General features: G+C 43.3%; 3 protein-coding genes and 1 long non-coding RNA gene across 20 annotated transcripts; 3 read left to right on the plus strand and 1 right to left on the minus strand.

Moving 5' to 3' along the window:
- Window positions 1-4,450: 4,450 nt before the first annotated feature.
- Window positions 4,451-15,274, plus strand: LOC118242313 (solute carrier family 22 member 15-like). 17 transcript variants are annotated; one of them, XR_014125473.1, is made up of 12 exons: window positions 4,452-4,623; window positions 5,571-5,714; window positions 6,105-6,237; window positions 6,645-6,809; window positions 7,082-7,208; window positions 7,454-7,675; window positions 8,094-8,222; window positions 8,508-8,549; window positions 8,691-8,753; window positions 8,993-9,169; window positions 10,226-10,301; window positions 10,525-10,566. XR_014125473.1 is itself a non-coding variant. In XM_081721124.1 (10 exons), exons 1-10 carry the CDS (start codon window positions 4,540-4,542, stop codon window positions 10,687-10,689), a joined length of 1,287 nt encoding a protein of 428 aa, XP_081577250.1. In that variant the 5' UTR covers window positions 4,451-4,539; the 3' UTR covers window positions 10,690-12,073. The 17 variants fall into 17 exon arrangements, 12 of the variants coding, with proteins under 12 accessions (XP_081577250.1, XP_035388382.1, XP_081577252.1 ...); XR_014125472.1 differs by lacking the exons at window positions 10,226-10,301; window positions 10,525-10,566 and adding an exon at window positions 11,114-12,073; XR_014125474.1 differs by lacking the exon at window positions 10,226-10,301 and having other exon boundaries at window positions 10,525-10,666.
- On the minus strand, window positions 12,667-23,532 carry LOC145659346 (uncharacterized). The gene is made up of 3 exons (XR_014125477.1): window positions 23,450-23,532; window positions 15,519-17,827; window positions 12,667-12,758 (listed from the first exon to the last, which is right to left on the minus strand). It is a non-coding gene; the product is annotated as an uncharacterized LOC145659346 (long non-coding RNA).
- On the plus strand, window positions 15,030-22,100 carry zmpste24 (zinc metallopeptidase, STE24 homolog). Its single transcript, XM_035532866.2, has 10 exons — window positions 15,030-15,411; window positions 16,497-16,643; window positions 17,195-17,281; window positions 17,587-17,703; window positions 18,179-18,331; window positions 18,570-18,711; window positions 18,943-19,130; window positions 19,383-19,487; window positions 19,881-20,024; window positions 20,243-22,100. The coding sequence occupies exons 1-10, from the start codon at window positions 15,304-15,306 to the stop codon at window positions 20,465-20,467; spliced, it is 1,416 nt and encodes a 471-aa protein (XP_035388759.1). The 5' UTR covers window positions 15,030-15,303; the 3' UTR covers window positions 20,468-22,100.
- LOC113590984 (uncharacterized) lies at window positions 23,531-25,316 on the plus strand. Its single transcript, XM_027031332.3, has 3 exons — window positions 23,531-23,684; window positions 24,273-24,385; window positions 25,019-25,316. Exons 1-3 carry the CDS (start codon window positions 23,616-23,618, stop codon window positions 25,158-25,160), a joined length of 324 nt encoding a protein of 107 aa, XP_026887133.2. The 5' UTR covers window positions 23,531-23,615; the 3' UTR covers window positions 25,161-25,316.
- The last annotated feature ends 161 nt before the right edge of the window (window positions 25,317-25,477 follow it).

Below are 25,477 nucleotides of genomic sequence, written 5' to 3' on the forward strand. Positions count from 1 at the left end.
TTTGGACAGATTTCACTCTACCATTTCTTCATAAATCCATATTAGATTTGAACTACCTTTAGGCAAATTAATGTACTAATTTCATATAAGATGAATTTGATATCTAATTCTCAGAAATATCCCATAAAGTCAAAACTATTTCACTACCAAATAAGAGTAGGACTCCTTGCCTATCAGCTGAGTAAGTTTGCACACATTTGACTTTACCATTTTTTCATAAACCCACATTAAAACAGTACTACCTTTAGGTGAATATAAACCCATTTTACAAAGACTGAATATGGATATCTAATTCTCAGAAATATCCCATAAAGTCAAAACTGTTTCACTGCCACATAAGACTAGGAGCCCTTGGCTAGTAGCAGAGTAAGTTAGCCAAGGGCCACCACTCAACTGCCAGTGTCATTCTTCAGTTCCCCATACCCTGCACTAGTTAGCTGTCAACATGTCACTATTAGCTGGCAGACCAGCTCTGTAATAAACTTCTGAGAAATATTATATAGAAAAACCATTTTGCACAATGCTTATTAAACTGTTTATATATATTACTAGTTGTGTTTAATGTAATGATTCAAGTAAACTAGTTCAACTAAACTGTATTTTGTACTTTTAAATGTAGTAAAAGTGGGTGTCTTCATCAAAGCTCAAAAAATACGAAGGTCTCTGTTTCTCTTTGCTTAGGGAGCGTTAGTTTGCTGTGAGCGGCGAAATACCGTAAAATCGGATTTAAAGTGCTGATAACCTGACTGCGATATCGATCTCCGGGAACGCACCTGTTGATCAGCAGTATTGCTATCAGTTCTGTAATGACCGCTTTGTCATAGAGATGATTACATGTACGAGAGACGTATTGATCAAATGTGTTTATGTATGTTAAGTATGTTAAGTCTGTTTCTAATTGGCTATTGGAAATAGCCTACCACATACTTTATACGGTATACTGCCCCCCAATACAAACCTTACTGCGTTCTGGTTCCAGTACATGCAGTAGCGTATCCAGTATGCGATGACACCTACTGGCTACTGGCTACAGTCACATCTTAATAATGCTGGTTGTGCTGGGATATATATGTATGAACCATGAATCATCATACAATAAACAAAGAAATAAAAGCTTTCAGATGGTGCCTGACAGCAAATTAACAGTAGGTTTATATAAGTTTCAAGTTTCAAGTTTGGTTTATTTGTCACATACATAGTCATACACAGTATAACTCGCAGTGAAATGGTTGAGAGTGCTCTGTCCAAACTGAGGAAAAAGAACACAGGGGTGCATAGAGAAATATATATTCTATATATGTACAAAAATATATTAACAATGTATGTACAATATATGTATATTATGATTATATACACAATGTACAATGTATATGGTTGTGTATATATATGTAAACAATGTACAGAATGTACAGATCCATTTTGTGGAATAACATATTTACAGTTTTTATGTTTTATGTTACTTGGTAATTGTATGTATATATATATATACACACACACACACACACACACACACACACACACACACACACACAGTTATGTTACATGGTGGTGGTGGTCCCCACAGTTTATCAGTTTCCCTGATTCAGGGCCCAAATGGCCTGTGGGAAGAAGCTCCTCTTCAGTCTCTCTGTCTTGGTCTTCAGGGAGCGAAAGCACATCCCTGACCTCAACAGAGAGAAGAGCCTATTGTTGGGATGGGTGGGGTCCTTCACAATTGTAGTAGATGGTCTGCAGGTCAGGAAGTTCCATGTGAGTGATGCGCTCTGCTGAACGCACTACCCTTTGGAGTGCTTGTCTGTCCTGCTTGGTGCTGTTCCCAAACCAGACTGTGATGTTCCCCGTGAGGATGCTCTCGATAGTGCAGGTGTAGAAGTTCCGCAGTACCTTGGAGGGCAGTCTGAAGTCTCTTAGGCATCTGAGGTGGTAAAGACGCTGACGAGCCTTCTTTGCCAGGGAGTTGGTATAGCGGGACCAGGACAGGTCCTGCGAGATGTGAACACCAAGGTACCTGAAACTATCTACTCTCTCCACCGTGGTTCCACTGATCCTCACAGGTTGGTAGTGCCGCTCCTGCTTCTTGCTGCAATCCACGATCAGCTCCTTTGTTTTACTGACGTTTAGGAGGAGATTATTTTCCTGGCACCAGTTTTCCAGGTGTTTAATCTCCTCCAGGTAGGCCCTCTCGTCATTGTCTGAGATCAGGCCCATGACAACAGTGTCGTCAGCAAACTTGACAATGATGGTGGAGCTGGAAGTGGCTGTGCAGTCGTAGGTGTGCAGTGAGTAGAGCAGGGGGCTTAGGACACAACCCTGAGGAGCTCCAGTGCTGAGTGTGAGGGTGGATGAGGCACAGTTGCCCACCCGTACTGATTGTGGTCTGTCTGTTAGGAAATTGGAGATCCAGTTGCACAGGGATGTGTGCAGTCCTAGATCCCCCAACTTAGTAGTGAGTAGGGAGGGGAAGATAGTGTTAAATGCTGAACTGTAGTCGACAAACAGCATTTTAACATAATTTCCCCTCCCTTCGTCCAGGGCGGTAGTCATTGAGTTCGGAGGGTCGAGGTTTCTTCGGGACGGGGACGATGGTGGACCGCTTGAAGCTAGACGGGACGATACCAAGCGTCAGGGAGAGATTGAAGATGTCGGTGAATACCGGGGCTAGCTGATCTGCACAGGCTTTGAAGACCCTCCCGCAGATACCGTCTGGTCCCACCACCTTCCTGGTATTCACCCTTTTAAACACTCTCCTCACGTCACTCTCCGTGATGATGAGAGGGCGCTGTTCTATGGTGGGCCCTGCGCATGCGCCATTGGCTGCGCCGATAGTACCATTAGCACTAGCGCTGTTAGCATATTCCTTTTTCCTGTTGTGTGTATTAACATCTGTGAAGCTATTTCAGTTGCTTCAGAGACCTTTAGGAAGACAATTTGATGTCAAAAGGCTGCTGTGGTTATTGGGATAAATAACCACATTGGTCTTGTAGGTTTGGGTATACTTTGCTGTGTTGAATTTATTGTGTAAGAAAGTATTGCTAATATTTTTGTGTACGGTTTTATGATGAGCATGTAACTTGTCTTTTTTTAAATTTCAGATCCTACTTGTGTCACTGTTGTATATAATGTTAGATTTATATTATTCACCCTTTTTGAATTGGTGTGCTGGTGATCTGTGTATTTGTACAAACCACTGCACTAATTGGTATCTGATCTCCTGCTACACAGACCATTGTTACAGGTTCATTATTATTTTTTTATACTGCTCATTCACACCTGTAACTGTACTGTACCTATAAATTAATATGTATGAAGAACAAAAAGGTCATCTGTAAGTGCCTCTGCTAAGGAAGTAAAACCTGGGACAGTTCAGGTATTACATAAACTGAAACAGCGGCTTTTACCTTTGTTACGTCCTGTGTTCGAACATCCACTTTCTGGACATCTAGGAGTTAAGAAAAGTGTACAGCGTATTTTGTCACATTTCTTTTGGCTCTCTGTAAACGGTGATGTAATTCATTACTGTCTTGTCACACATGTCAAATGGTTGGAAAACCTAACCAAGTGATCCCTTCTGCTCCACTTTGCCCCAGACCAGTTGTCAGTGAGCTATTTGAGATTGTGAGTAGATTGTGTAGGTCGCTCCTTTTGCTAATGTGTGCTGCTACCAGGTTCCCTGAGGCCATTCCCCTGCATTGCCTTAAATCTAAGGTTATAGTGAATGCATTTTTTAAGTTTTGCACCATATGTAAATAAATGCATACAGACAGATCAAGGTTCTAATTTCATGTTGACCCTGTTTGCACAAGTTGTTGGCAAATTAAAAAAACAGCATCATGTGTCTAGCGCCTACCATCCAGAGTCCCGAGGAGCCCTAGAAAGGTTCCATCAGGCCTTCAAGAACATTTTTAAAATGGATTGTCATGATTTTGAGAAAGATTGGGATGAGGGAGTGCCCTTGTTATTGTTTGCCATTCTGGATATAGTGCAGGAATCTATTGGCTTTAGTCCAAACACCCTGCTTTTTGGCCGATCAGAGCGAGGGCCCCTTAAGTTACTGTACAAACAATGGTTGTCTGTTTCTCCCTTGGTTTTGAGTTCACCTGCAAGTGACTTTGTTGATAAACTTTGGAAAAGGTTGTGTGCCATTCGTGATTTGGCTAACAAAAACATATGTTCAGCTCAAGCAGCTGTGAAATTTCAGTTTGATCAGAAAACTGAATCGTTTCACATCTAGTATGCAAAACTGTAATTCTGCAGAGGACAGCAGAGTGGAGGAATAATTTGAGGTGCATTTAAGCGGGTATTTTCTTTAGCCATAACCGTGCATACCAGTTGCGAGTTTCGGTGAGCATGCCTTTGGCATCGGCGTTTGGTGCTGCTGATGTTTCTCCTAACGCGTGAGAGATCTTTACCATGTGGCAAAAACCCACATCCGCAGCTAGGTTTTTATCTGACCAGAAAAGAAGGAAGAGACCTGACTGAGCAGACTTCATTTAGTAAACCGATGTGAGATGTTAAGATCTGGGATTACTTATCTGGACAATGGATTTGGAAGAGGCTTTTCAAGTGGTCGGAGAGTTCGGCCGACACCAGAAAGTGATTGATACCGTTTTGATACTGCTCCAGGTAATGTTAGCTAGCTAGTAGCTTAACGTAGTGCAGCACGCTAATGCTAACCCAGAGAGCTAAGCTACCTGAGGTAACGAGCTGTGTGGCGTCAGGTCCTATATTTGTGTCTAACCTAGCTAGGTTAAGCTATCTGAGGTAACGAGCTGTGTGGGGCCAGGTCCTTTATTTGTGTCTAACCTAACTAGGTTAAGCTATCTGAGGTAACGAGCTGTGTGGGGCCAGGTCCTTTATTTGTGTCTCGCTGGTGATTTATTGTCGTTAGGTAGATGTTGGTAATAAAGGTGTCCTCTAACCTAACTACATGACACACTGTCAGGTTCAGGTAAATGCAGCCATTACGCGTAGGACTGCAGAGTTCATTTAAATCGCTGTTGACATTTGAAAAGCTGCTTTGTAACAACATCTGTTGTAAAATAAGTTAGATTTGATTTGATATTCAGGGTTATTCAAGCTTCAGAATTCTGTATACTATTAGGCAGCTTAACGAACCTCACTCTCTGTTCATTTGTTCTTTTAACTAGTTAGGTTAGCTAGGATATCGCAAACATTACTCCTGTGCTGTTGAATAGCGCAGACTCTAAAGTGTGTGGATTTTCTGTGGTAATCCTACACCTGCCTTTACCTACACAACGTCATTTTGTCACCAAGGCTGGTTTAGACCTCCGACTGTTCAAGTTTATTCACGCGTGCAGGCGGCCGTCCTCCCGCGCGAGCTCAAAATAAGGGTCGCGTGACTTTCAGACGAGCATGTTTGAGGCCTAAATAATGGTCAAGTGCGTGCGTTATGATGCTTCATTGAAGTGTAATAAGCGCTGAGCTACGAAATTAAAGTATTTATATACGTTATGTCGGGTAGGGGAAAGGGGGGGGGGAGAATGTTCTAAATAAAGTGTTGCGTTGTAAATACTGAGTTTGGCTCATGTGTGTCTTATCTGTTGTGTTAGATCTACATGGCTTGCCAGTCCATGCTAATTGTGCTGGTGGGCGCCGTTCCAGAGTACCACACAGAGCCCGTCACGGACAGCAGCGGAGGTGATGTAACGCAGTCCGTCACGTTTACGGATGACGTGAACTCCATCGTGACGGAGGTGAGCGCGAGTCCCTAATCGCTGTGGGGCACTACACGGTAGGATGGTGCTGTAGAAGCCCATGCCCGCATTTGAGCAATACCAGTGGAACCTCAAGACGGCAAATGCTGACAAGTCTTTGTTAGGAAGCCCAGAGTTAGTTGAGGGACTTTTGTTTTTTTTTCATGTCAGGCTGCAGTATTTCTAAGCCAGACCCCGGTGCTCATGATCTGCATTTGTCTATAATTCCAGCTCTTAACGCACCTAAGACAGGCCATGTAGTACATCAACTAGCTAGTATGGATTTGTTGGGAGCTGGGCTAGGGCTAAAACATAATGGGTAATGCATAATGCATAGTTAAACCCATTGGAGTGTTTGTGTCTGATGGTGTGTCCTGCACTGTCCCACAGTGGTATCTGGTGAACCAGCAGGCCTACAAAGTTAGTCTGGCGGGATCTCTGTTCTTCACCGGTGTGCTCGTCGGGAACGTGCTCTTTGGGCCGCTCTCCGACAGGATCGGGAGAAAACCCGTGTTCCTCACAGGTACTTAGGCCTGGAAACCCGTGTTCCTTACTCGTATGGCTGCTTCTCATATCGACTGGAAGAGTCTTCTAGGGACGTGGGCCATGTGATGATGTTTTGAGCCATGTGATGTTTGTGTAGGTTTGTTGACACGGCTCATAGGTCAGCAGTTCTTTTATATCACTGCATAATGTTGACCACATTTTCACAAATCCATGAAAATGTATTTTCATTCCATGCTATGACATTTGTAAGTAAGAAGATTTTATTGGAAGCTTCACTGTTAATATTTAATTCTCTGTTTGTCTCCCTCCATGGCACTCTCAACACTTCCTATTTCCCTTCTGTCTCTCCTCTGTTTCTGTCTTATTCTTTTACATATTCTCTCTCTCTCTCTCTCTCTCTCTCTCTCTCTCTCTCTCTCTCAGGCATGTTTTTCGAGCTCCTCTTTGCCTACGGCAGCGCCCTGGCGCCCAGCTACGAGCTCTTTGCCCTGTCCCGCTTGTTGATGGGCATGATGAATGGGAGCATGGCTCTGGTCTGCTTCATCCTCTCTCAGGAGTATGTGGGGAAGTCCTACTGGGCCCTGACAGGTAGTGCCACCTGTAGGCTAACCAGGCTCACACAGGTAGTGCAGCGCGAGCCCACGCACTGTGACGCGCTCCAACATACAAGCCATGTAAACAAGTTTAATGAAGCCAGCAGCTTCTGAATGTCTTCTAAGCCTTGTTTGATGAGGCCTGTCCTATTTGTCCCCTCTTGAATTTTTAGTAATGTTTTTGTTGACTTACATTTTATGTGTGTGTGTGTTTGTGTGTACGTACGTGCACGTGCGGATGGGTGTGTGTTTTTGTGTGTGTATCAGGAACGCTGACTAACATGACATTTGCCGTGGGCATTGCGTTGTTCGCTCTGCTTGGTTACATTAGGCAGTGGCGTAACCTAGCAACGGCAGTCAACTGTCCCGGCGTGCTGCTCTTCCTGTTCTGCATGTAGGTGTGCAGTCGGAGGCCTGAGTGATGGCGCCTCCGTCAGGACCTTCTGAACACTCAGCTGACATGTCTGCTCTGCCTCTTTGATCATTCTAACCTTCCTTCATTTTTATACATCTTCTTAACTATTACTGGAAATTTGGAATCTCTGTGATTCCTTACTCTTGCCTTACTCTTTGATATTGTATGTGTCTGCCTGAATGTGTGTGTTTGTGTGCACGTGGGGGTGGGGGGGGTGGCTCCAGCGTCCTGCCTGAGTCGCCACGCTGGCTATACTCCAGGGGGCGCTCTTCGCAGGCCGAGCGTGTGCTGCAGGCTTTCGCGGTGCGGAATGGCAAGGGCCGGGTCACGCTGAAGTTGCGTCGCGTGCTCAGCCCGGCTGGCCCTGACGCGTCCGGCCCGGGGCTCTTCCGGCTGGCCACTCACCCTGTGCTCCGCTGCAGGACTCTGGTCCTCATGTTCGTCTGGTGAGTATGCACAGCGGGGTTTCCCACTCTCCACGGTAGGGGATGCTAGGATTGGGTGTTGTGCACCCCACTGCCTCAATGGGAGTGTGTAACTACAATTTAAAGACTGAAGGTGCCTGATGTAACATGAATCCTGGAGGGGCTGAGGGCAGGGTTGTCTGAAGTTCTCTGTAAGGTGTATAGCACAGACCAGGAGCACAGACCTTCTGAGTTACCCATCAACTAAAATAATGTGCCTACTTAACCCAGGTTGCCTTAATTGACTTTATATTCCTCTTGAACTTTTAAAAAGTACTGAACTGTCACTCCTGAGTTCTGTGTGTGTGTGTGTGTGTGTGTGTGTGTGTGTGTGTGTGTGTGTGTGTGTGTGTGTGTGTGTGTGTGTGTGTGTGTGTGTGTGTGTGTTGTATGCCTGCAGTCTCGTGTACTATGGCCTGACGATGAATGCGAGTGCGGACAGGGGAAGTCGCTATCTTAGTGTAGCCATGTACGGTCTGGTGGAGCTGCCTGCCTACCCACTATGCATTTATGTCATCAACAAGCCCTGGTGCGTGTACATGCGCGCGTGCGCAAACACTCATACAGGGACTCGCACTAATGCACTTTCTGCAGCTGATTTGTCAACAAGTTCTGGTATTCACAACCCCTCACACTCTTGATGAACCCTTCTGTGGGTAAGGTCATTGAGCATAGAACACAGGTGTTGAAATCACTGTGGTGCAGGTACTAAAGGTCTTCTTCAGCTTTACAGGTGACAAGTGTGATGTTATAATAACTGTCCAGTTATTATAACGGAGACGGAGATCTTTGTCTGCGTTTCTCATCCTCGCAGGTCTCTTCTGTCTCTTCTCCATGGCTGTTCCTGTTCACTCTGGTGAGAGGATTTACTGTTTACACTTCATCTGACACTTTAAATGCAGCAGCAAACAATCAGCTTTGTTTTTATGTGCTTGGTGAAATGCATGTGACTTGCTGGCCAACTCTGGCCAACTCTGGCCTCCTATTGACTGAGAAGCACTCCCAGGAACAGCTTGACCTCTTCAGGGAGATCAAAGCTACTCAGCAAGCCTTGCTGGAGGTAATGTACAAGGCAGCATGGTTTAGGTTCTGGTCCTTTTGGAGTTCTTCACAAAAACAAACAAACAAACAAAAAGGGCAGTGGTTAAGCTCAGTGGTTAAGCTCAGTGGTTAAGGTACCTGACTTGTAATTGGAAGATTGCTGGTTCAAACCCTACCTGAAGTAAACTACGCAAGTGTTACACCTGATTTTTATTTTTATTTTTTTTAATTAAATAAAATTCCCTACTCGCCCTCCAGGTGGTGGTGTTTCCCTACAAGCTCAGGTCTTCTACCAGAGGCCTGGGAGCTTGAGAGTCCTGCGTAGTATCTTAGCTGTTCCCAGGACTGCACTCTTCTGGACAGACATCTAGGATGTTGTTCCTGGCATTTGCTGGAGCCATTGGGGGTCATTTGGGATGAAACCCTCCGTACATTGTGAGACATTTCCTTGTTTTGATGTCAATGGCTTCTATCTCCTCCTTTGGCTGCCTTTTTATTCCAACGGGGTATCTGATAAATGGCAGAGCCTAGGTGTTGATAGCCTGGATCTTGGTTCTCCCATTCAGCTGACTTCTTGGGACTTGCCTAACTCTTTGTAGGTCCCCCAACATCTGACACAGAACTTGCTGACCCAGACAACATCCAAGCCGCTGTGAATCTCTTGATTAGGCACAACAACATGCAACTAGAAGGCTTAGAACTACACACAGTGAGACTGCATAATATGCAGACAGAAAAGCGGATCTTAAATACACAAGGAGGGGTCAGTAGACTGAGAATAGGCACAATCAATAAGCAGGGTAGTTATATCTAGTTGGCAGAAGTTGGCTGGAGGATCATAGGAGTTGGAGTCCATGACAGAAGCAGTACGGGAAATGGAAGAATCAGGTGAGACATATTTTATTATAGTTTGCTGCACAGGCACGTGCAATCAGCAGAGGAAAAATGTCAAAATACAGTGGCAGAGAGCCATCAAGCAAGGGAAAAAGGAACTGCATGCACCTGATCACATAACCATTGGGGTTACTATCTGGTTCTTCAGTGCATGACAGTTTATTCTCGAGAGGAATGTCAACTGTAGGTATGGTATTATCTATGACATTGTTACTATCTTATTGTAGTGATACGCAGTGAGAACTGATCTGTCTTGGTTTAATGGACATTTATATACACTTATATCGTGATCTTTGTAATACTCAAGGACGCTTCACAATCAACACCATACAATCCTTTTACATCTAGTCAGCATATTATGGTCGTTTTACTCTCACAGCGTACATAACACAGGAAACCTCTTTACCCCGGTACGGTGCGCACACGCCCACGCACACACACACACACACACACACACACACACACACACACGAATCATCACTACAGCCAGTACAATGGAAAGGTGGGAATGTGTACTGAATGTGTACTGACGTTATAAGTGAAAGGTGGAGGTACTGGTGGATGTGTACTGACACTATAAGGGATCTCTACCTGCAGTGACAGTCTGAGCTTCTCAAGTTCTTCCTCCAGAGATTTCTTCTCCTGTTCACAGGCCATTTTCATATCTGCCAGAGCAAGTATCATTACTGCTGGATATAACACAGATTGTATATACTACATAATTACTACTGAATATATAAAATATAATATATATAGTACTATACATATATTAGTATCACTTTTATTGGAGCCTAAAGGCTAACATTCATTATTAGTTATGTTAGTATTATTGCATTTCCATAGTACTTACTCTTGATGGACCTGTTATGCTCCTCCTCCTCCTGCTGTTTCTGCAGGAGCTCTGTCTCCTCCTGCTGCTTGTGTTTCAGCATCTCCTGAAGAACCTGCAGCTCCTTCTGCTTCTGCAACCTCAACTCCTTCAGCTGCTCCAACAAACTGTTCTCCAACTCCTCCTTCTCACACCGCAAACACTCCAATCGGGCCACAGGCCCCACTACTGACACAGAACCACACACACACACACACAGAGACAAACAGAAAGACAGAGAGACATATGAAATTAGAAAGCCATATAGTGTAGAAATAGATTGATGTTATTCAGGGACCTCATTTATAAAACTTTGTGGATTCCAAAGTGAAAGTGTGTGTATTCTGCACAAATAACAGGAAATGGCATATACCCCCCCAAAAATTAGATTTCTAAAGTCTCGACTATGAATTATTGGGAGATAGAGGTGACAATGCAGCGCTAAAGACAAAAAAGGAATTTTAACCACAGGTATGAGTGGCAGCACCAGCAACCGCAGGTGTGAGTGGCATTATATTTACATTTACCCTCCACATCCTTTGTGTCTGTGTATTCGTCCTCGATGCGTCCAGCACACCATCTCCAGAAACGCCTCATTTTTCCTCTGTCTTCTTCAGTGTCTTTCCACAGACTGATCTGTAAAGGTGTTCATGGGATTCCCCTCACGTGTGACATCGGGCCACAGGACATATGGGGTTCTAAAGTTCCAAGAGTGTAGATGAGTTGTTTTTCTTTGAATTTCCTAATTTCATTGCTGCCATAGCAACAACTGGCAATGCAAACAGACGTGTCATTAATGCAGTGACTCTACCTCAACCTGGATTGATCAACCATGTACGGCTCACCGGAGACTGTGATACATATAACATCCCAAAGTGTACTTCATTCTGAGCAAAATCTAACTAGCCTCATTACTGCTGAACTATGAGGGGCCATTTAGGGAGAAATCAGGGAAACACGACTTGTACATACATATGAAACTTTCACATAAATAGCCTACTACTTACATTTGTGTATAATAATTTAAACTTGCATATATATGCACTTGCCCACTCAATCTCTGGTGCATAAACAAAGAGTTGCACTATGCTTATGTTGGTATGGGGGTGTCTGTGTGTATATAACAATTTTCAGTGCGCCCGGAAGTCATTTCATTGTAATTTCAAGGCAGATATTTCACATGTGTAAAGTGCGTATAATAGACAGAGGAAGACTGTTGAACTATTAATATTATGACAGTTATTGACATTTGTGTAATAAGTAGTGCTTGTCTTAATGACAAATGTAACTGTTTTTCCATATAGAATTGTGTGCTTTATATTGTTTGGAAGAACTTTTGCTTCTCATTTAGAAATATGTGGACTAAGTGCTCAGATTGTCTTATTATTTGTTATGTTCAGTCTCACCATTTTTGGCAGATTTCACCACGTTATTACGAACGTGGATACGTTATCTTATAATTATAAGCAGTGTGAGATGTGAAGCTAAGCGAAGTACATGTGCAGAATTTCTAACAATCGCCTGTTTTGTATAGCCTGGCTAACTGACCAATCAGTGAAATTAAATGTGGTTGCTGAGCCTGTTGCAGCTGGGTCAATTTAATTTGATTTCATTGTGTTTCATTTTAAACTCAGCTGCGTGCCATGAGACACAAGTTAATCTGAGCATTTTTTGTTTTAACGCCGACTTAACCTAGCCATGTTTTAAAGTTATCTTGAAATAATTGAGGTTCATCGCTAGAGGGTGCTGTTCATCTTTTCTTCTTTTCTTTTTTTTTTGTATTATTGATCAGGAAAAAACTAAAATAGATGAGGTGGACTTTTTCTATGTATCATATGGAATTTGAGTATATGAGTGAATGTTACTATGTAAATGTAAAAGAATTTGTGGATAAGATTATTATGAGATTATTTATAATCAAACGACTACACTATACAACCACAATTTTCTTTTATTTACATATTATACAGATATTTATATTTTACTTACAGAGCAGCTCCTCATTGGTTCAGCTCAGAAGCTTCTTTTCGATGTCCTCTTTCTCCAGGTACTCCTGCAGAATTTGTAGATAAGATTATTATGAGATTATTTATAATCAAACGACTACACTATACAACCACATCTTTCTTTTATTTACATATTATACAGATATTTATATTTTACTTACAGAGCAGCTCCTCACTGGTTCGGCTCAGAAGCTTCTTTTCGATGTCCTCTTTCTCCAGGTACTCCTGCAGTTTAGGCAGCTCCTCTGCCAACCGCCTGAGGGCAGAAGAGACGTGGTGTGAATCGTAGCCTGCTGTTAAAAGCTACAGATATAGTACATCTGTGAGGCTAACAGAGGCCAACAACCCCTGAACAGACTTTCTACTCCCAAGGAGCGCAGAGATATTAAGCCGCAAAGACGTCCGGCGCACGACTTTTCTCGGCCGCCCGCCACGTTTAAAAAATCGTAGCGTGAAAACTGTGGGTCCGATCCGCGTGCCGCTCAAATGCAATTACAGGGGAGATGCAGCCCTTTCCAACGAGCCCTGAATATACTTTCTACTCCCAAGGAGCCCAGAGATATTTACCAATAAAGCGTTACGCTCCAGACGGATGAGCGAGAAGCGCATGTGCAACTGCAACGAATTGGAAGTTTAAACAAATGCGCTGACTTTGGGGAAAAGAATTAAAACCGGCGCGCATTTTAATTCGCAGGCTACCTGCACTGAAGGCGTGGAAAACGCACCAGACCTCCAGGCCCAAGAGGTCACACAGTCATGCCCAGCAAAGTAGCTCTGGGCCTGGGCACACTTCATGCAGTTTGACCCTTTAAGCATTTTTGGCAGATTTCACCACGTTATTACGAACATGGATACGTTATCTCATAATTATAAGCAGTGTGAGAATCAAAATTAGAAACAGACCTCCAAGCCCAAGAGGTCACACATTCATGTCCAGCAAAGTAGCGCTGGGCTTTGGCACACTTCAAGCAGTTTGCCCCTTTAAATAAAACTAGAAACAGAATTCCAGCCCCAAGATGTCGCACGGTCACGTCCAGCAAAGTAGCGCTGGGCCTTGGCACACTTCAAGCAGTTTGACCCTTTAAATAAAACTAGAAACAGACTTCCTGGCCCAAGAGGTCACACAGTCATGTCCAGCAAGGTTGCTTTAAACGTGGGCACACTTCAGACCGTTTCACTCTTTAATGATTACTGATGAAACTAAACAACAAAGAAATAAAGTTTGAGGCACAATACAAAGAGACGAAAAAGACACTAGAGTAAAGAATACTTGAATCCTGGCAGAGAAGCATAGCTTTGTAGAAACACGAACGCATTACACAAGAAAGGACATGAATTCTAGCTGTATTGTATGGGAAAACACGTGTGCTTGTGAACAGTTTCACATAACTAATGCATTTAGGAAAAATTAATGAGTTAGGTCTACGCGCAGATACAATAATTTATAATATGAAGAACGTGTTGTTGTTAATAATACTAATAATAATAATAATTATTATTATTATTATTATTATTATTAATAATAATAATTATTATTATAACAACAACAATAATAATAATTGTTGTTGTTGTTGTTATAATAATAATAATAATAATTATTATTATTATTATTATTATTATTGACCATAGGGCTTATTTGATAGCTATTTTAAAATAACTTTCCCAGAAAATAATGATCAACGTAACAGCACGCAGTTAGCAGCTACACGAATCTAGGTTCCGTTTTCGGGACACCTCTAGGTTACGTTTTGCATAATCCCACGTATTTGGTAATTGCGCAATAATTAATTATATCTTCAATCATTGGTTACATTATATGCATGGTGGTCTTAAAATATAGATACATTGTGTTCGTTAAGAAAGCAATGTAGCATTTACCAATAATATTCAGCTACTAAGTTTAAAAATAGTCACAAGCTAATTAATTTAATGTAAAACAGTTTTATATCTTTAATACCAATAACTACGCTACTGCCCAACTGCGAGTGGGTTAGTGCCGAGCGGCAAATATATGTGGATGCGTCATTCTTTGATCTTGGAACTGAAGCGAGCGCACATTCTCTGTCTCTTGCACAGCTTTTGTAATTCCTGATATCAATATTTAAAAGAAATATACATTATAAAAATATTAACCAATTTTCAGTGACACATTTATCACATGTAAACATAATCCTATTTAATACAGCATTGTAGATCGGCGCGATGCAAGATAGTAGAATACAGAAGGAAATTATCTTTCAGGGTTGATGGCAACAGGGTGGACTCAACAACTGGGCATTATAAAATGACCAGACAGTGTATGGGGATCATAAAATGACCAGACAGTGTATGGGGATTATTGTAATTGTGAGCGGTAAAGAGGCAAATCCTAAATCGCAGTCAGAGTAGTCCAGGGTCATAGAGTCAATACGGAGATTACGGGGATACGTGATTAACTTGCATAATTTTGTGCGCTACTGATACGTAGACTCGGAACTAAACATAATTTGTCTTGGTTTCAGATCGAGAACAGCATGTAGTTGCACACTCAGTTGCACATGAATGGGAAGTAGCTAGCTAACGTTTCCAGAAGATGACCTGATATTATTAGCAAATTTGAGATTTTTTTAAAATTCATTCTAATTAAACATTTGATAAATCCTATCGACTTTTCAATCTTATAATTTCTTGCGGCGAACACTGCTGTTTGGAGCTGTGTTGAACGATAGCTAGCTAGCTAACAACCTAGCTAGCTAGCTGCTGATTTCCCCTCCCTATAACTGTCTACTAACTGTCTCCATAAAGGCAACGTGGGAGCAAAAATGTTGAAGGAAATACTGGAATTACCCGTTGAAGGTCAAATATTTTACGCCGTCCTGGTGTTCTCGTGGACGGTTTATGTTTGGGAGGCCTACCTCGCCTTCAGACAGGTAACTGCCTTCGTTTGCATGGTGGAGTAACCAAGGCCAGCCTTAGTCTCTCTGTGAACAGTCTGGTATGGAAATCAGCTGTTGAACGTATTTACCGGTTTACTTACTTATTAAGCTTCAACTGCAAGTGAGATTGATTTTTGTGAATTCGGAGAAACACCATTTAAATGTAAAAGTTGGGTGATCTTGAACTGCATTCCCGGTGTGAGACAGAGCTCTGATTGTAGATTGTATAGAGCTCAGTGGTGAAGGTGCTTGACTTGTAATCGGAAGGTTGCCGGTTCAAGTCCCGCCACTGCCAAGTTGCCCCTGAGCAAGGCCTTGATTGCTTGAGTTGTATTCAGTCGTAATTGTAAGTAGCTTTGGATAAAAGCGTCAGCTAAAATACCTTAAATGTATATAAACAATAATTGACTAAGTACCCGTTGTAACTTTTAACTTAAACTACATATTTTTCATTTGTATTGAGGGTTTCTATGAAAATAGTGTTTTTGTCTATTTTGTTTAATTTGGATTGTGAATTTTGATTAAAGATCAGTATATGAACTTTCAATATAAGGTTATTAGAAATAGTGAACATGGCATATCCACCAATATGTTTTTGTGTATGTTAGCATTAATATGCTTTGTTACCCAATTAATACATAAGAAATTTCCAGGAATGCAACATCACTATCTCTGTAATTTGATTTTTGAAAATGTACTGAAAATCCCTCCGTATATTTCCTTAGTATACCAATAGATGATGCTGTCGTCTTGCAATCTTATACACCTGTTTATTGAAATGTGTTGATAATTTTATCTAAGTCGCTCTGGGTAAAAGTGTCTGCCAAATGCTGTCAATGTAATATTATACTGTTTTGAGATAATCATGAGAGTTCTGCAGTAATGTTTAGCTGTATACTTGGCACGTTAACAAAGCACATCAGTATCAGTGCTTATAAAACCTTGTCTTATGGGACAAGCAAGTGTTTCTGCATTTTAATCCTACTCACAGAGTCGAATATAAAGTGTCGAAATACATGATGTATAAATCACGTGTCTTGAATTACACAATATGCACCATATTTTCCTATCTGCCTCAGAGGAGGGTATACAGATCTACCATGCACGTGCCCACGGAGCTGGGGAAGATCATGGATTCAGACACTTTTGCGAAGTCACGGCTCTACCAGTTAGACAAGAGCAACTTTGGTTTCTGGTCTGGATTGTATTCAGAGACTGAAGGAACGGTGAGTGACTGACTGAAAAGTGCTCTAACCACGAACAGCCGCTCACACCAAGCTCCATGGTGGACCTTAGGTTCAAATCCAGTGTAGGTTTCTGTAATCCCTGAACAATCCATTCAACTGATTGGCCACTGTATCTTCACTCCCCATTTCTGGGTAAATAAAGAGCATCACAGCTGTACAGTTTTGGTCAGTCAAAGTACTCATGGAAACTTGAGCTAAATACAAAAATGAAAATAAAAGGGAACAATGCTACAGAGGTTTGTTCCCCGTCCTGGTCCTACAGGTCTGGCGGTGCTGCACAGTTCAACTTTGCCCATGTTGAGCACAGTTGATTCAGCTTGCAAAAGGCATGATAGGCTTACGAGCTCAGACGCATTGGAGGAGGCGGGTCAGAGTGCCATGCAGCAGACCCCTCCCGTCCAACGGGCTGACAGCCATGTCTCCACTCCTCCAATGGGCTGACAGCCATGTCTCCACGCCTCCAATGGGCTGACAGCCATGTCTCCACTCCTCCAATGGGCTGACGGCCTTGTGTCTGTGTCCTCCTCCAGCTGATCCTGTGGCTGGGTGGTATCCCCTTCCTCTGGCGGATCTCGGGTTTCGTCACTGCCCGCTTCGGCCTGGGCCCAGAGTACGAGGTGGGCGTGAACAGCACTCTCCTCACTTATCCCTTTAGACCCCACCCACTCATCACTTTCCCCCTTACACTTGCATTGTAAAAGTGGAGGAAAATACCTTTACTCCGCTTTACTTGTACTGTTTGGTCGTGATTATAGTGAAATTAAGAGGAAATATATCTTATAAAAACCTCTCAGAGCAGATTTCACATAAACGTATCATTTATGAAACAGGAGTGCCTGTGTCACAAAGCTGCATGGTAAAATCGCTCCGAGGTCTCAGCGGGTTCGCTCGGCTCATGTGTCGTTTCCGTTTCCTGCTCCAGATCTCCCAGTCTCTGGTCTTTCTGCTGCTGGCCACTCTGTTCAGTGCTCTGACGGGCCTGCCCTGGAGCCTCTACAGCACGTTCGTCATTGAGGAGAAGCATGGCTTCAACCAGCAGGTGAGCTCCACTGCCTGAGCCTTCGCCTCCTCCTCGCACCACCGGAAAGTTTCACGTAGCATCACGGTGAATGAAACGGATGAGGAAAACTTTGCTTTAGCATCACAGAGCATGAAGCTAAAACCTGTTGGAAAATTGGAAAAGCCAACTGCTTCAGTATAGATGACTTTGTGTCTCTTGTCATTCATTGTGTTTTGTTATTAAATTCTCTCTCTCTCTCTCTCTCTCTCTCTCTCTCTCTCTCTCTCTCTCTCTCATTCTCTCGCTCACTCTCTCTCGCTTACTCTCACTCTCTCCTCTCACTCTCGCTCACTCTCACCCTCACTCTCCTCACTCATTCACTCTCATTCTCACTCTCTCCTCTCACTCTCACTCACACACTCACACTCACTCACTCTCTCACTCTCTCTCATTTACTCACTCACTCACACTCTTATTCTCTCTCTCTCTCTCTCTCTCTCTCTCTCTCTCTCAGACGCTAAGCTTTTTCCTGAAGGATGCCCTAAAGAAGTTTGCAGTCACTCAGTGTATTCTCCTGCCAGTCACCTCTCTGCTGCTGTACATCATAAAGATCGGTGGGGATTATTTCTTCATCTATGCCTGGCTCTTCACTCTCATCGTCTCTCTGGTTAGTAGGGCTGCGTACAAATCACTCGTTGGCAATTAGTAAACCCCTACCTGGGCTTTATGGCTGGCATACGTTGCTAAATTACACTGTGGTGTTCTAGTGAATGTTGTCATTGTGACTCCGTTATGGCAGAAATCCCATGCCTCGTATGATTTGTGAAATGTAACTTGGTTAAATAAACTCACCCTCTCTCAACAATCTGTTTTTACTTTATTTCTCTTACTATTTCACTGTGAAGGTACTTGTGACTATCTATGCGGACTACATCGCTCCCCTGTTTGACAAGTTCACCCCACTGCCTGAAGGAGATCTCAAAACAGATATTGAGAACATGGCCAAGTCCATCTGCTTCCCCCTCACCAAGATCTACGTGGTGGAAGGTACCAGCAGTGTCATTTTATACACTATCACAGCACACTAGGGGCCCAGTTCTACAAATGGCCAGCAGCCAAAAGCGGAAGAACCTCTGGGATCCTGATATGAAAAAAAAAAAGATTTATCTGAGAATATTAATTAAAAATATTTAAACATTTCTCAGGGTTAAGCCACCCAGTCTCTTTCCATATTTAACTCTTATGTCTGATGGTCAGTATAATTTTGTCTTTGCCCAGGTTCCAAACGGTCTTCCCACAGCAATGCCTACTTCTACGGCTTCTTCAAGAACAAGCGTATCGTGTTGTTCGATACGCTGCTGGAGGACTTCTCTCCTATGAACAAGAAGGACGAGGAACACGCAGCCGCCGGACAGACGGACGAGAACGAGGCAGCCGGAGAGGAAAGGGCCAAGCCCCAACCCAAGGTCGGGACCGTGTCTATGGGCCTGAGGACTGTGAGGGGCTGGGGGGTGTGGTCAGGATGTTTAACCAATCAGATTGACCCAAACTCACCATAAATATACTGTTGTTAGATTCATCCCAGGATTCTTAATGCGTGTACTGTTAAAAATGTGTTCGAGTCGTTCGGCTCTGTTGCACAGCTGAAATGTTGTCGGAGTACTCAATGAGTGTCAAAGAACCGACTTTATCAAATGTTTCTTTATCAATTTTGCTAGAACAAGAAACAAGGCTGCAGTAACCATGAGGTTCTTGCGGTCCTTGGTCATGAGCTAGGCCACTGGAAGCTGGGCCACACGGTGAAGAATATCGTGATTAGTCAGGTGAGTTCGCCTCTTCACAGGACATCATTTGGCAGGTGAGTCAAAACACAGACTACAAGACTACTCCAGAGATTCCGCCATCCCTTTACATTGGAGTCAGATATAATGACACGGTTTCCAATCAGCTGCGATTAACCACCAGTGATTGTGAAATCCAGAACCAGAAACTGGATTTAAGGTCTGCAGTTGCAGACGTTTACTCTTACACTGTGGTTGGAGGTATTTGACATTTTCAGTCATTCATGCCCTTGTAAATACGTGGTACAAAGACGTGTAGAGTCCCAGTCCTCGAACGTGTTTACGTTTGACGGCGCACCGTCTGTCAGAGGGATGTTCGTATTCTGAAGAGGAAGCTTTTCCCCACTTGTTTTTTTTTCCTTCTCCCCTCCACAGATGAACTCCTTCCTCTGCTTCTTCCTTTTCGCTGCTCTGATTGGTCAGAAAGAGCTCTTCCTGGCTTTCGGTTTCCATGACAGCCAGCCAACGCTGATTGGTCTGATGATCATCTTCCAGTTCATCTTCTCGCCTTACAATGAGGTACAGCAACCGTAGTGACCTTTTCGCACCCTACTCTGGGGCTTAACCAGCAAGTATAAAGAAGTCCTAAATGGCTGCAGTTATCACATATGTATGTGTCACATGCCAGATTCATAACATGTTCACCCATATTCTAACAGTCTCTTCTCTGTCCTGCCTCCTCTGCTGTCTCTTTCTCATCTCTTCTCTTCCCCTCCGTTCTGCTCGGCACCGCCCAGCTGCTCTCCTTCTGCCTGACGGTTCTGAGCCGTCGGTTCGAGTTCCAGGCGGACGCGTTCGCGCGGGACATGGGCCGCTCCGCCGAGCTCCACTCCGCCCTCATCAAGCTGAACAAAGACAACCTGGGCTTCCCCGTGGCCGACTGGCTCTTCTCCACATGGCACTACTCACACCCGCCGCTGCTGGAGCGCCTCAGGGCCCTCAAAGGGCCCAAGCAGGACTGACGGTTCCACAAGGGGGCGCCGTGCTCACCGCCGGGCCCTCCCAGGAAGGGGCTCCGCCGGCCGCTTCTGGCTTCGTGAAGAAAACAAAAAATGTCTCCCTCAGCCTGTCTCTTTTAAGAAAAAAAACTTTATTCCTTAATTTGCTCCTTGGTTGATTGATTGATTGTCCCAAGTTCTGTAACTGTTTTAATTGTTTAATTTTTTGAATTCCATAGGGCCTTACACATCAGAACAGTGTTTCCCAGGCTTGTGGGAGGTGCCACTAGTGCATGTGTGGGTTTTTATTTTATTTTTTTTCTCTGTCCTACACACCACACACCCGACTGAAACCATCGGTTATTTAATTAGCCCTTCAGAAGGGTCGAAGGGTGTGTCAGAACAAGAAAGTCACAACATGTGCAACGCATAGGCAACAGAATTGACAAACACTGGTTTTACGAAGCTGACCATACTTACTGGTACTGGTCCTTTTCTGAATAACTAAAGCAGGTGCTGTTACTTATATATACCTTTTGAAAGTTTCTCCCGCTTGTTTAAATTACTTTTTATTTTGTAATTGACTGAAATGTCCTCTCCGGCTTGCCGTAGCTCCACACATTATTGGCTTTATTTAAGGATCCTTGAAAACAGCTGCTGTGTGGGTTGGCCTTGGCTAGGCATGGCAACCAATCATGTCGGGCTTTGTGTGTGAGTGACAGATACTAGTGACAACCTCCTGAGAAACTCTTATGAAGGCTTTCAGATGGCACAGAAGTGGGGTTCTTGATAACTTTTATGTGTAGGGTCAGTCCATTTGCTTTTAAGGTTTTTTCAGTTCTTTTGTCATCCAAGTAACATTTAATTTTACTTAAAGAATTTTGGAACCAACACAAATTATGTAAATACATTGTTCATTTTTTTGTAAATTGAGGCCAAACTTCAAATTAGAGAAATATGTAGAATAGTTCTAAAAATGTTTTATTAATCAGTTTTTGTTTTTTCCCCTCCGTTCTCGGTGCCTGAGCGTGTTTGTGTGTGTTTAGAAATGAAGAAGTAAACCCATCCTTTAATGTTTCCTGTTTTTGTTTTCCTTACATAAAGTCCAAATATATGCCTGGAAAGGAAACTCCTGACTTGTGTAGAGTAAGGCACTTGCGTGAGTAGCCTGGAAGCTGAGAGTCAGGCAGGGGACTCTATTCTCCAGCTTGAACCTATGCGTGTGACACCCCCCCCTCCGATTTGAGGTTTGCCGTTATGGTTGAATAATGTTTGACTGCTTCTGTTTCATTTCCCGCCCTGAGCGTAGCCAGTGTATGAGTGAGAAAAACGGCAGCAAATGAGCTGTGGAGGCTCTCCTGGTGTGGTTAAACGTTCCAGACTGAGTGTCAAACGACCTCATGCTCTCTATTCACTACACACACATCGGGCATAAGCCAACTGCTCTCCTAACCCGTGTAGTGCATCATATGTTGGGTAGACAGCCGTTTGAGATTCAGTCCTGTTAGTTTTTTGGTTTGGTTTTTATTTTTGACATTGCTCTCTTCAAAGTCCCTGCCCTTTGGCCTCTCCCTCTGCGCATCTTCGTTTGCGGTTTGCAGTGTTAACGTGATGTTGATGGACGTACTTTGTCTCGTGAATAAACCTTTTCACGATGGCCTTGTCTTGGTCTCTGTGTACTCACTGTACTGAGCTGTTGGTAGAACAGCTGTGTGTGGAAAGGTTTAAATGACCTTTAAAACGGCAAGTGAAACTTAAAATGGTAGTTTATCTGCCTGTCGGACCTTTGCGTCTGATTCAGATAAAATTTGGATATTTACATTACATCCATTGCTGGATTCTACTATTTCTGTCAATGCAGAACTTAGAAGTGGTTGTTCATTTACCTCCATGCTGCCCTGGGTTTTTGATTTCCTATCCTATACAACATGATGATCCACTTAGCTTGTCTTAGATATGCAATCACTTAGCTGTTATGTATGTATGCCCACATCCTGGATCACGCTTGTGTGTGCGTGCGTGCGTGTGTGTGTATGTAATCAAGTCATGTCAAATCATGAGGGCTTCTCTTGTCATTCTCGCTATATACAAGTACACGGGGAAATTATAATGTTCCTCCAGGACCGCGGTGCAACACAAGAGAACACAAGTGCAAACTACAATAACTAGGAAATACGGGATCATTAAGCACAGGAACATGTAGGGCACCAGTGGGTGGATCTGCAAAAAAACATACTATGCAGATGGCAGATACACTTATAGCATATAACAACATTACCAACACAATTAAGAAATCTGGAAAAGTATATACAGTAATAGTAGTATGAAAACAGACCTGGGCAGATGTTCAGAAAGATTGTGAGTGTCTTTTCTGCTGTAGTTCTGAGGCTACAGCTACCCGAAAGGTCATATGCCCCTCAGCTCTCTCCTTCTTGCTTGCTGGTTTAACAGCATTTTGTTATTTCATTACATTTTAGTCTCTTTTCATGACGTCATTATTACATTAGATGCCCTTTATCCCTCGTCTAAAGCGACTTACAGAAATATTATTATATAAAGGTATTCAATCATGTTCTAAAACAAACTCCACCTATTCATATGCCCGGGTTCCTGTTTGTCACAGACTTCGGATTTCTTTACAATATGTAGAGTTAGAGCTGTCGGCATACCTGCCCAAGCCCATGTGTATAATAAACTGTAAGTGCTGGTTGTCAGCACTGTTCTTGCGAAACCGATGTCTGTGAAACAGCAAACAGCAAACAAACAAACAAACCAAAAAAAAAAGTGAAGCAGACGTTTTTAGTTTGGTTCAGAAACGCGCACACCAACTCGCCACCGCTTCACCTTGGAAGCGTCTGAACGCGAGAAATAACATCCCGTCACATTTATAAATAACCCGCGCGAGGTACCTTCCGTCCTCCGGTCTCGCTGTTAACAGTCATTACAAACGCACCCCAGTTCATGCAACAAGTTAATTACATTTAATTCACAATTTATTTAGCTTACCCGCTGTATTTTAATGCAACGAAATGGCTTTGTGCATGAATCCCGTGATTTAAGCGTTGCCGTCACGTCACCGGCCTCCCCGCGAGCTCCAATGGTTGCTCCCGGTTTGCCCGTTTATACGAGCAAGGGCACATGACAACCTCGAGCGTGTCCGTGCGCACCGACGATGGCGAGATTCCTGCACCCAGATTTGAGAAACTTCCTTGCCATTCAGCTCAGAATGTCGTCCGAGCAGGTAGATCGTTACCCTTTGCTTTGCTTTCGTGATTTTGGCGTCCTGCAATTCGCAGCTCATCTACATTATTTATTTCTAGTTATCTTTTTTTTTTCTTCACCGGTGGTGTTTGGGAATATGTAGAGACTGACGCATGGACATTGGAAGACCTGCGTCTCTGTGCCTGAGTGGGTTGCAGTGGTAAAGGAGATGTGTCTGGTGTCGTAACTCCGTTCTGGGCCCCATTTTCCAAAACCATCGTGGTGTTAAGCTCGTCTTAAATAAGAGCGAGTGTTCAATGTAATGCTTGCTCTTCCATTTAAAGAGGATCGTTGTTTTAGGGTGATTTTGGCAAACCCAGGCCTTCACATTTCTTAGTATCATGCAGTTAGCAACACTAGAGGTTTCTCCTACACAGCGCTGTGGTGTAGTGGGGTGTTTAAAAAGCTTACCATGTTATGCTATGTACCAAACTGTATACTACATTTAGATGCATCAGAACTAATATGGCACTACACAGCAGCCTTATGCATCTAATATAAATCATATACCTCTTTCATTATTGTGCCCATGTTTTGAAATGATCTTGTTTGTCCGTCCTTCCCAAAGCTCGGAGAACTTGGGAGAGGTGCAGGCAAGGGTGGAGGTGGTGGAGGCTCCATCAGGGAGGCCGGGGGAGCGTTTGGGAAGAGGCAGGCTGCTGAGGAAGAAACGTACTTCAAGTGAGTAGTGCCCTGATTTGGCTTTGCGGCTGTCGGATTGCTTCTTCACCCCCTCAGTTGTGGAATAAAGACGAGATGGCCTTCAGTGTTGGGAGGTTTCCCAGAGCGAGCTGGTTTGAACACTCCTCACCTTCTTTCACAGTTCTACTCCGTCACAGTAGTGCAAGGGCTCCACTTTATGCTAAGGCCTGACACAGCCATATACAACATCGTGTTCCTTACAGGTTGGTGACTTTGCTGGATTCAGGTTCAGTGACATTCCAGCATCAGGGACAAGCCTAGGTTCAGTAACAGGTCCAGGATCAGTAGTCTCCTAATCACAGTGCAATACCATTTAAAAAAAAATAATAATAATAATTTAAAAAAAAAAACTGCATTCAAAATGTGACACCCTGTGGTTATTTCTGCTTTGCTTTTAATGACGTTATAGGTTATTACAGATTTAATAGCGTTTAAAATGATATTTCAAACATGTACCTTCTTGGAGGAATCTTGCTTTGGCTTAGTAAGGGTGTGTCGCAGTACAGACTGGCCATGTGGCCACTGGACAGCCATCGTAATGCCCAGCGTGTTACTTAACGTTGCCGTTTGCCTCATTCTGCTCTTCACACATCCGTGTTTGTCTTGGTCCAGGAAGAAGGAGAAAGAACAGTTGGCCGCTTTAAGACAGCACCATCAGGAGGAGATCGACCACCACAAGAAGGAGATTGAGCGGTTGCAGCAAGAGATCCGACGTCACGAGGACAGAATGGGCAAACTCAAACACGACGGCTGAGAGTGCACCGACCGAGGCAGCGAAGATAGCTCGTGGGTCAGGGTCAAGGTCAAATCCTACAGCCTTCGGGGCTCTTTTCCATTATCCATGGTTTTTGGTATGTTTGATTAGCTGTTAATGTTTGTTTGAAAGATAATAAAACAAGAAACTCATTAACCAGGCTGCTGGTATTGCTTTTTACAGCATGCATACGTTCAAAGCAGAATAGATGCTCTATCGACATATTTATTTATTGCTCTTTAAAGTACATTTGATGCATGGTTTTAACAAATCAATCTGCAACATTAAACCTAAATTCTGATTACATATTAATGCGG

Source organism: Electrophorus electricus, chromosome 10 (assembly GCF_041902795.1).
Source record: "Electrophorus electricus isolate QZ-2024a chromosome 10, ASM4190279v1, whole genome shotgun sequence".
In the NCBI taxonomy this organism is placed as follows: Eukaryota; Metazoa; Chordata; class Actinopteri; order Gymnotiformes; family Gymnotidae; genus Electrophorus; species Electrophorus electricus.

Bases quoted from the DNA above. Each gene is read 5' to 3' on its own strand.
- zmpste24 (XM_035532866.2), top strand. From the start codon at position 15,304: ATGTTGAAGGAAATACTGGAATTACCCGTTGAAGGTCAAATATTTTAC. The intron at 15,412-16,496 runs GTAACTGCCTTC...TATCTGCCTCAG, and splicing joins CCTACCTCGCCTTCAGACAG to AGGAGGGTATACAGATCTAC. The intron at 18,712-18,942 runs GTACCAGCAGTG...GTCTTTGCCCAG, and splicing joins CAAGATCTACGTGGTGGAAG to GTTCCAAACGGTCTTCCCAC.
- LOC118242313 (XM_081721124.1), top strand. From the start codon at position 4,540: ATGGATTTGGAAGAGGCTTTTCAAGTGGTCGGAGAGTTCGGCCGACAC. The intron at 4,624-5,570 runs GTAATGTTAGCT...CTGTTGTGTTAG, and splicing joins CCGTTTTGATACTGCTCCAG to ATCTACATGGCTTGCCAGTC. The intron at 8,550-10,225 runs GTGAGAGGATTT...CTCTACCTGCAG, and splicing joins GGCTGTTCCTGTTCACTCTG to TGACAGTCTGAGCTTCTCAA.
- LOC113590984 (XM_027031332.3), top strand. From the start codon at position 23,616: ATGGCGAGATTCCTGCACCCAGATTTGAGAAACTTCCTTGCCATTCAG. The intron at 23,685-24,272 runs GTAGATCGTTAC...TCCTTCCCAAAG, and splicing joins TCAGAATGTCGTCCGAGCAG to CTCGGAGAACTTGGGAGAGG. The intron at 24,386-25,018 runs GTGAGTAGTGCC...GTCTTGGTCCAG, and splicing joins GAGGAAGAAACGTACTTCAA to GAAGAAGGAGAAAGAACAGT.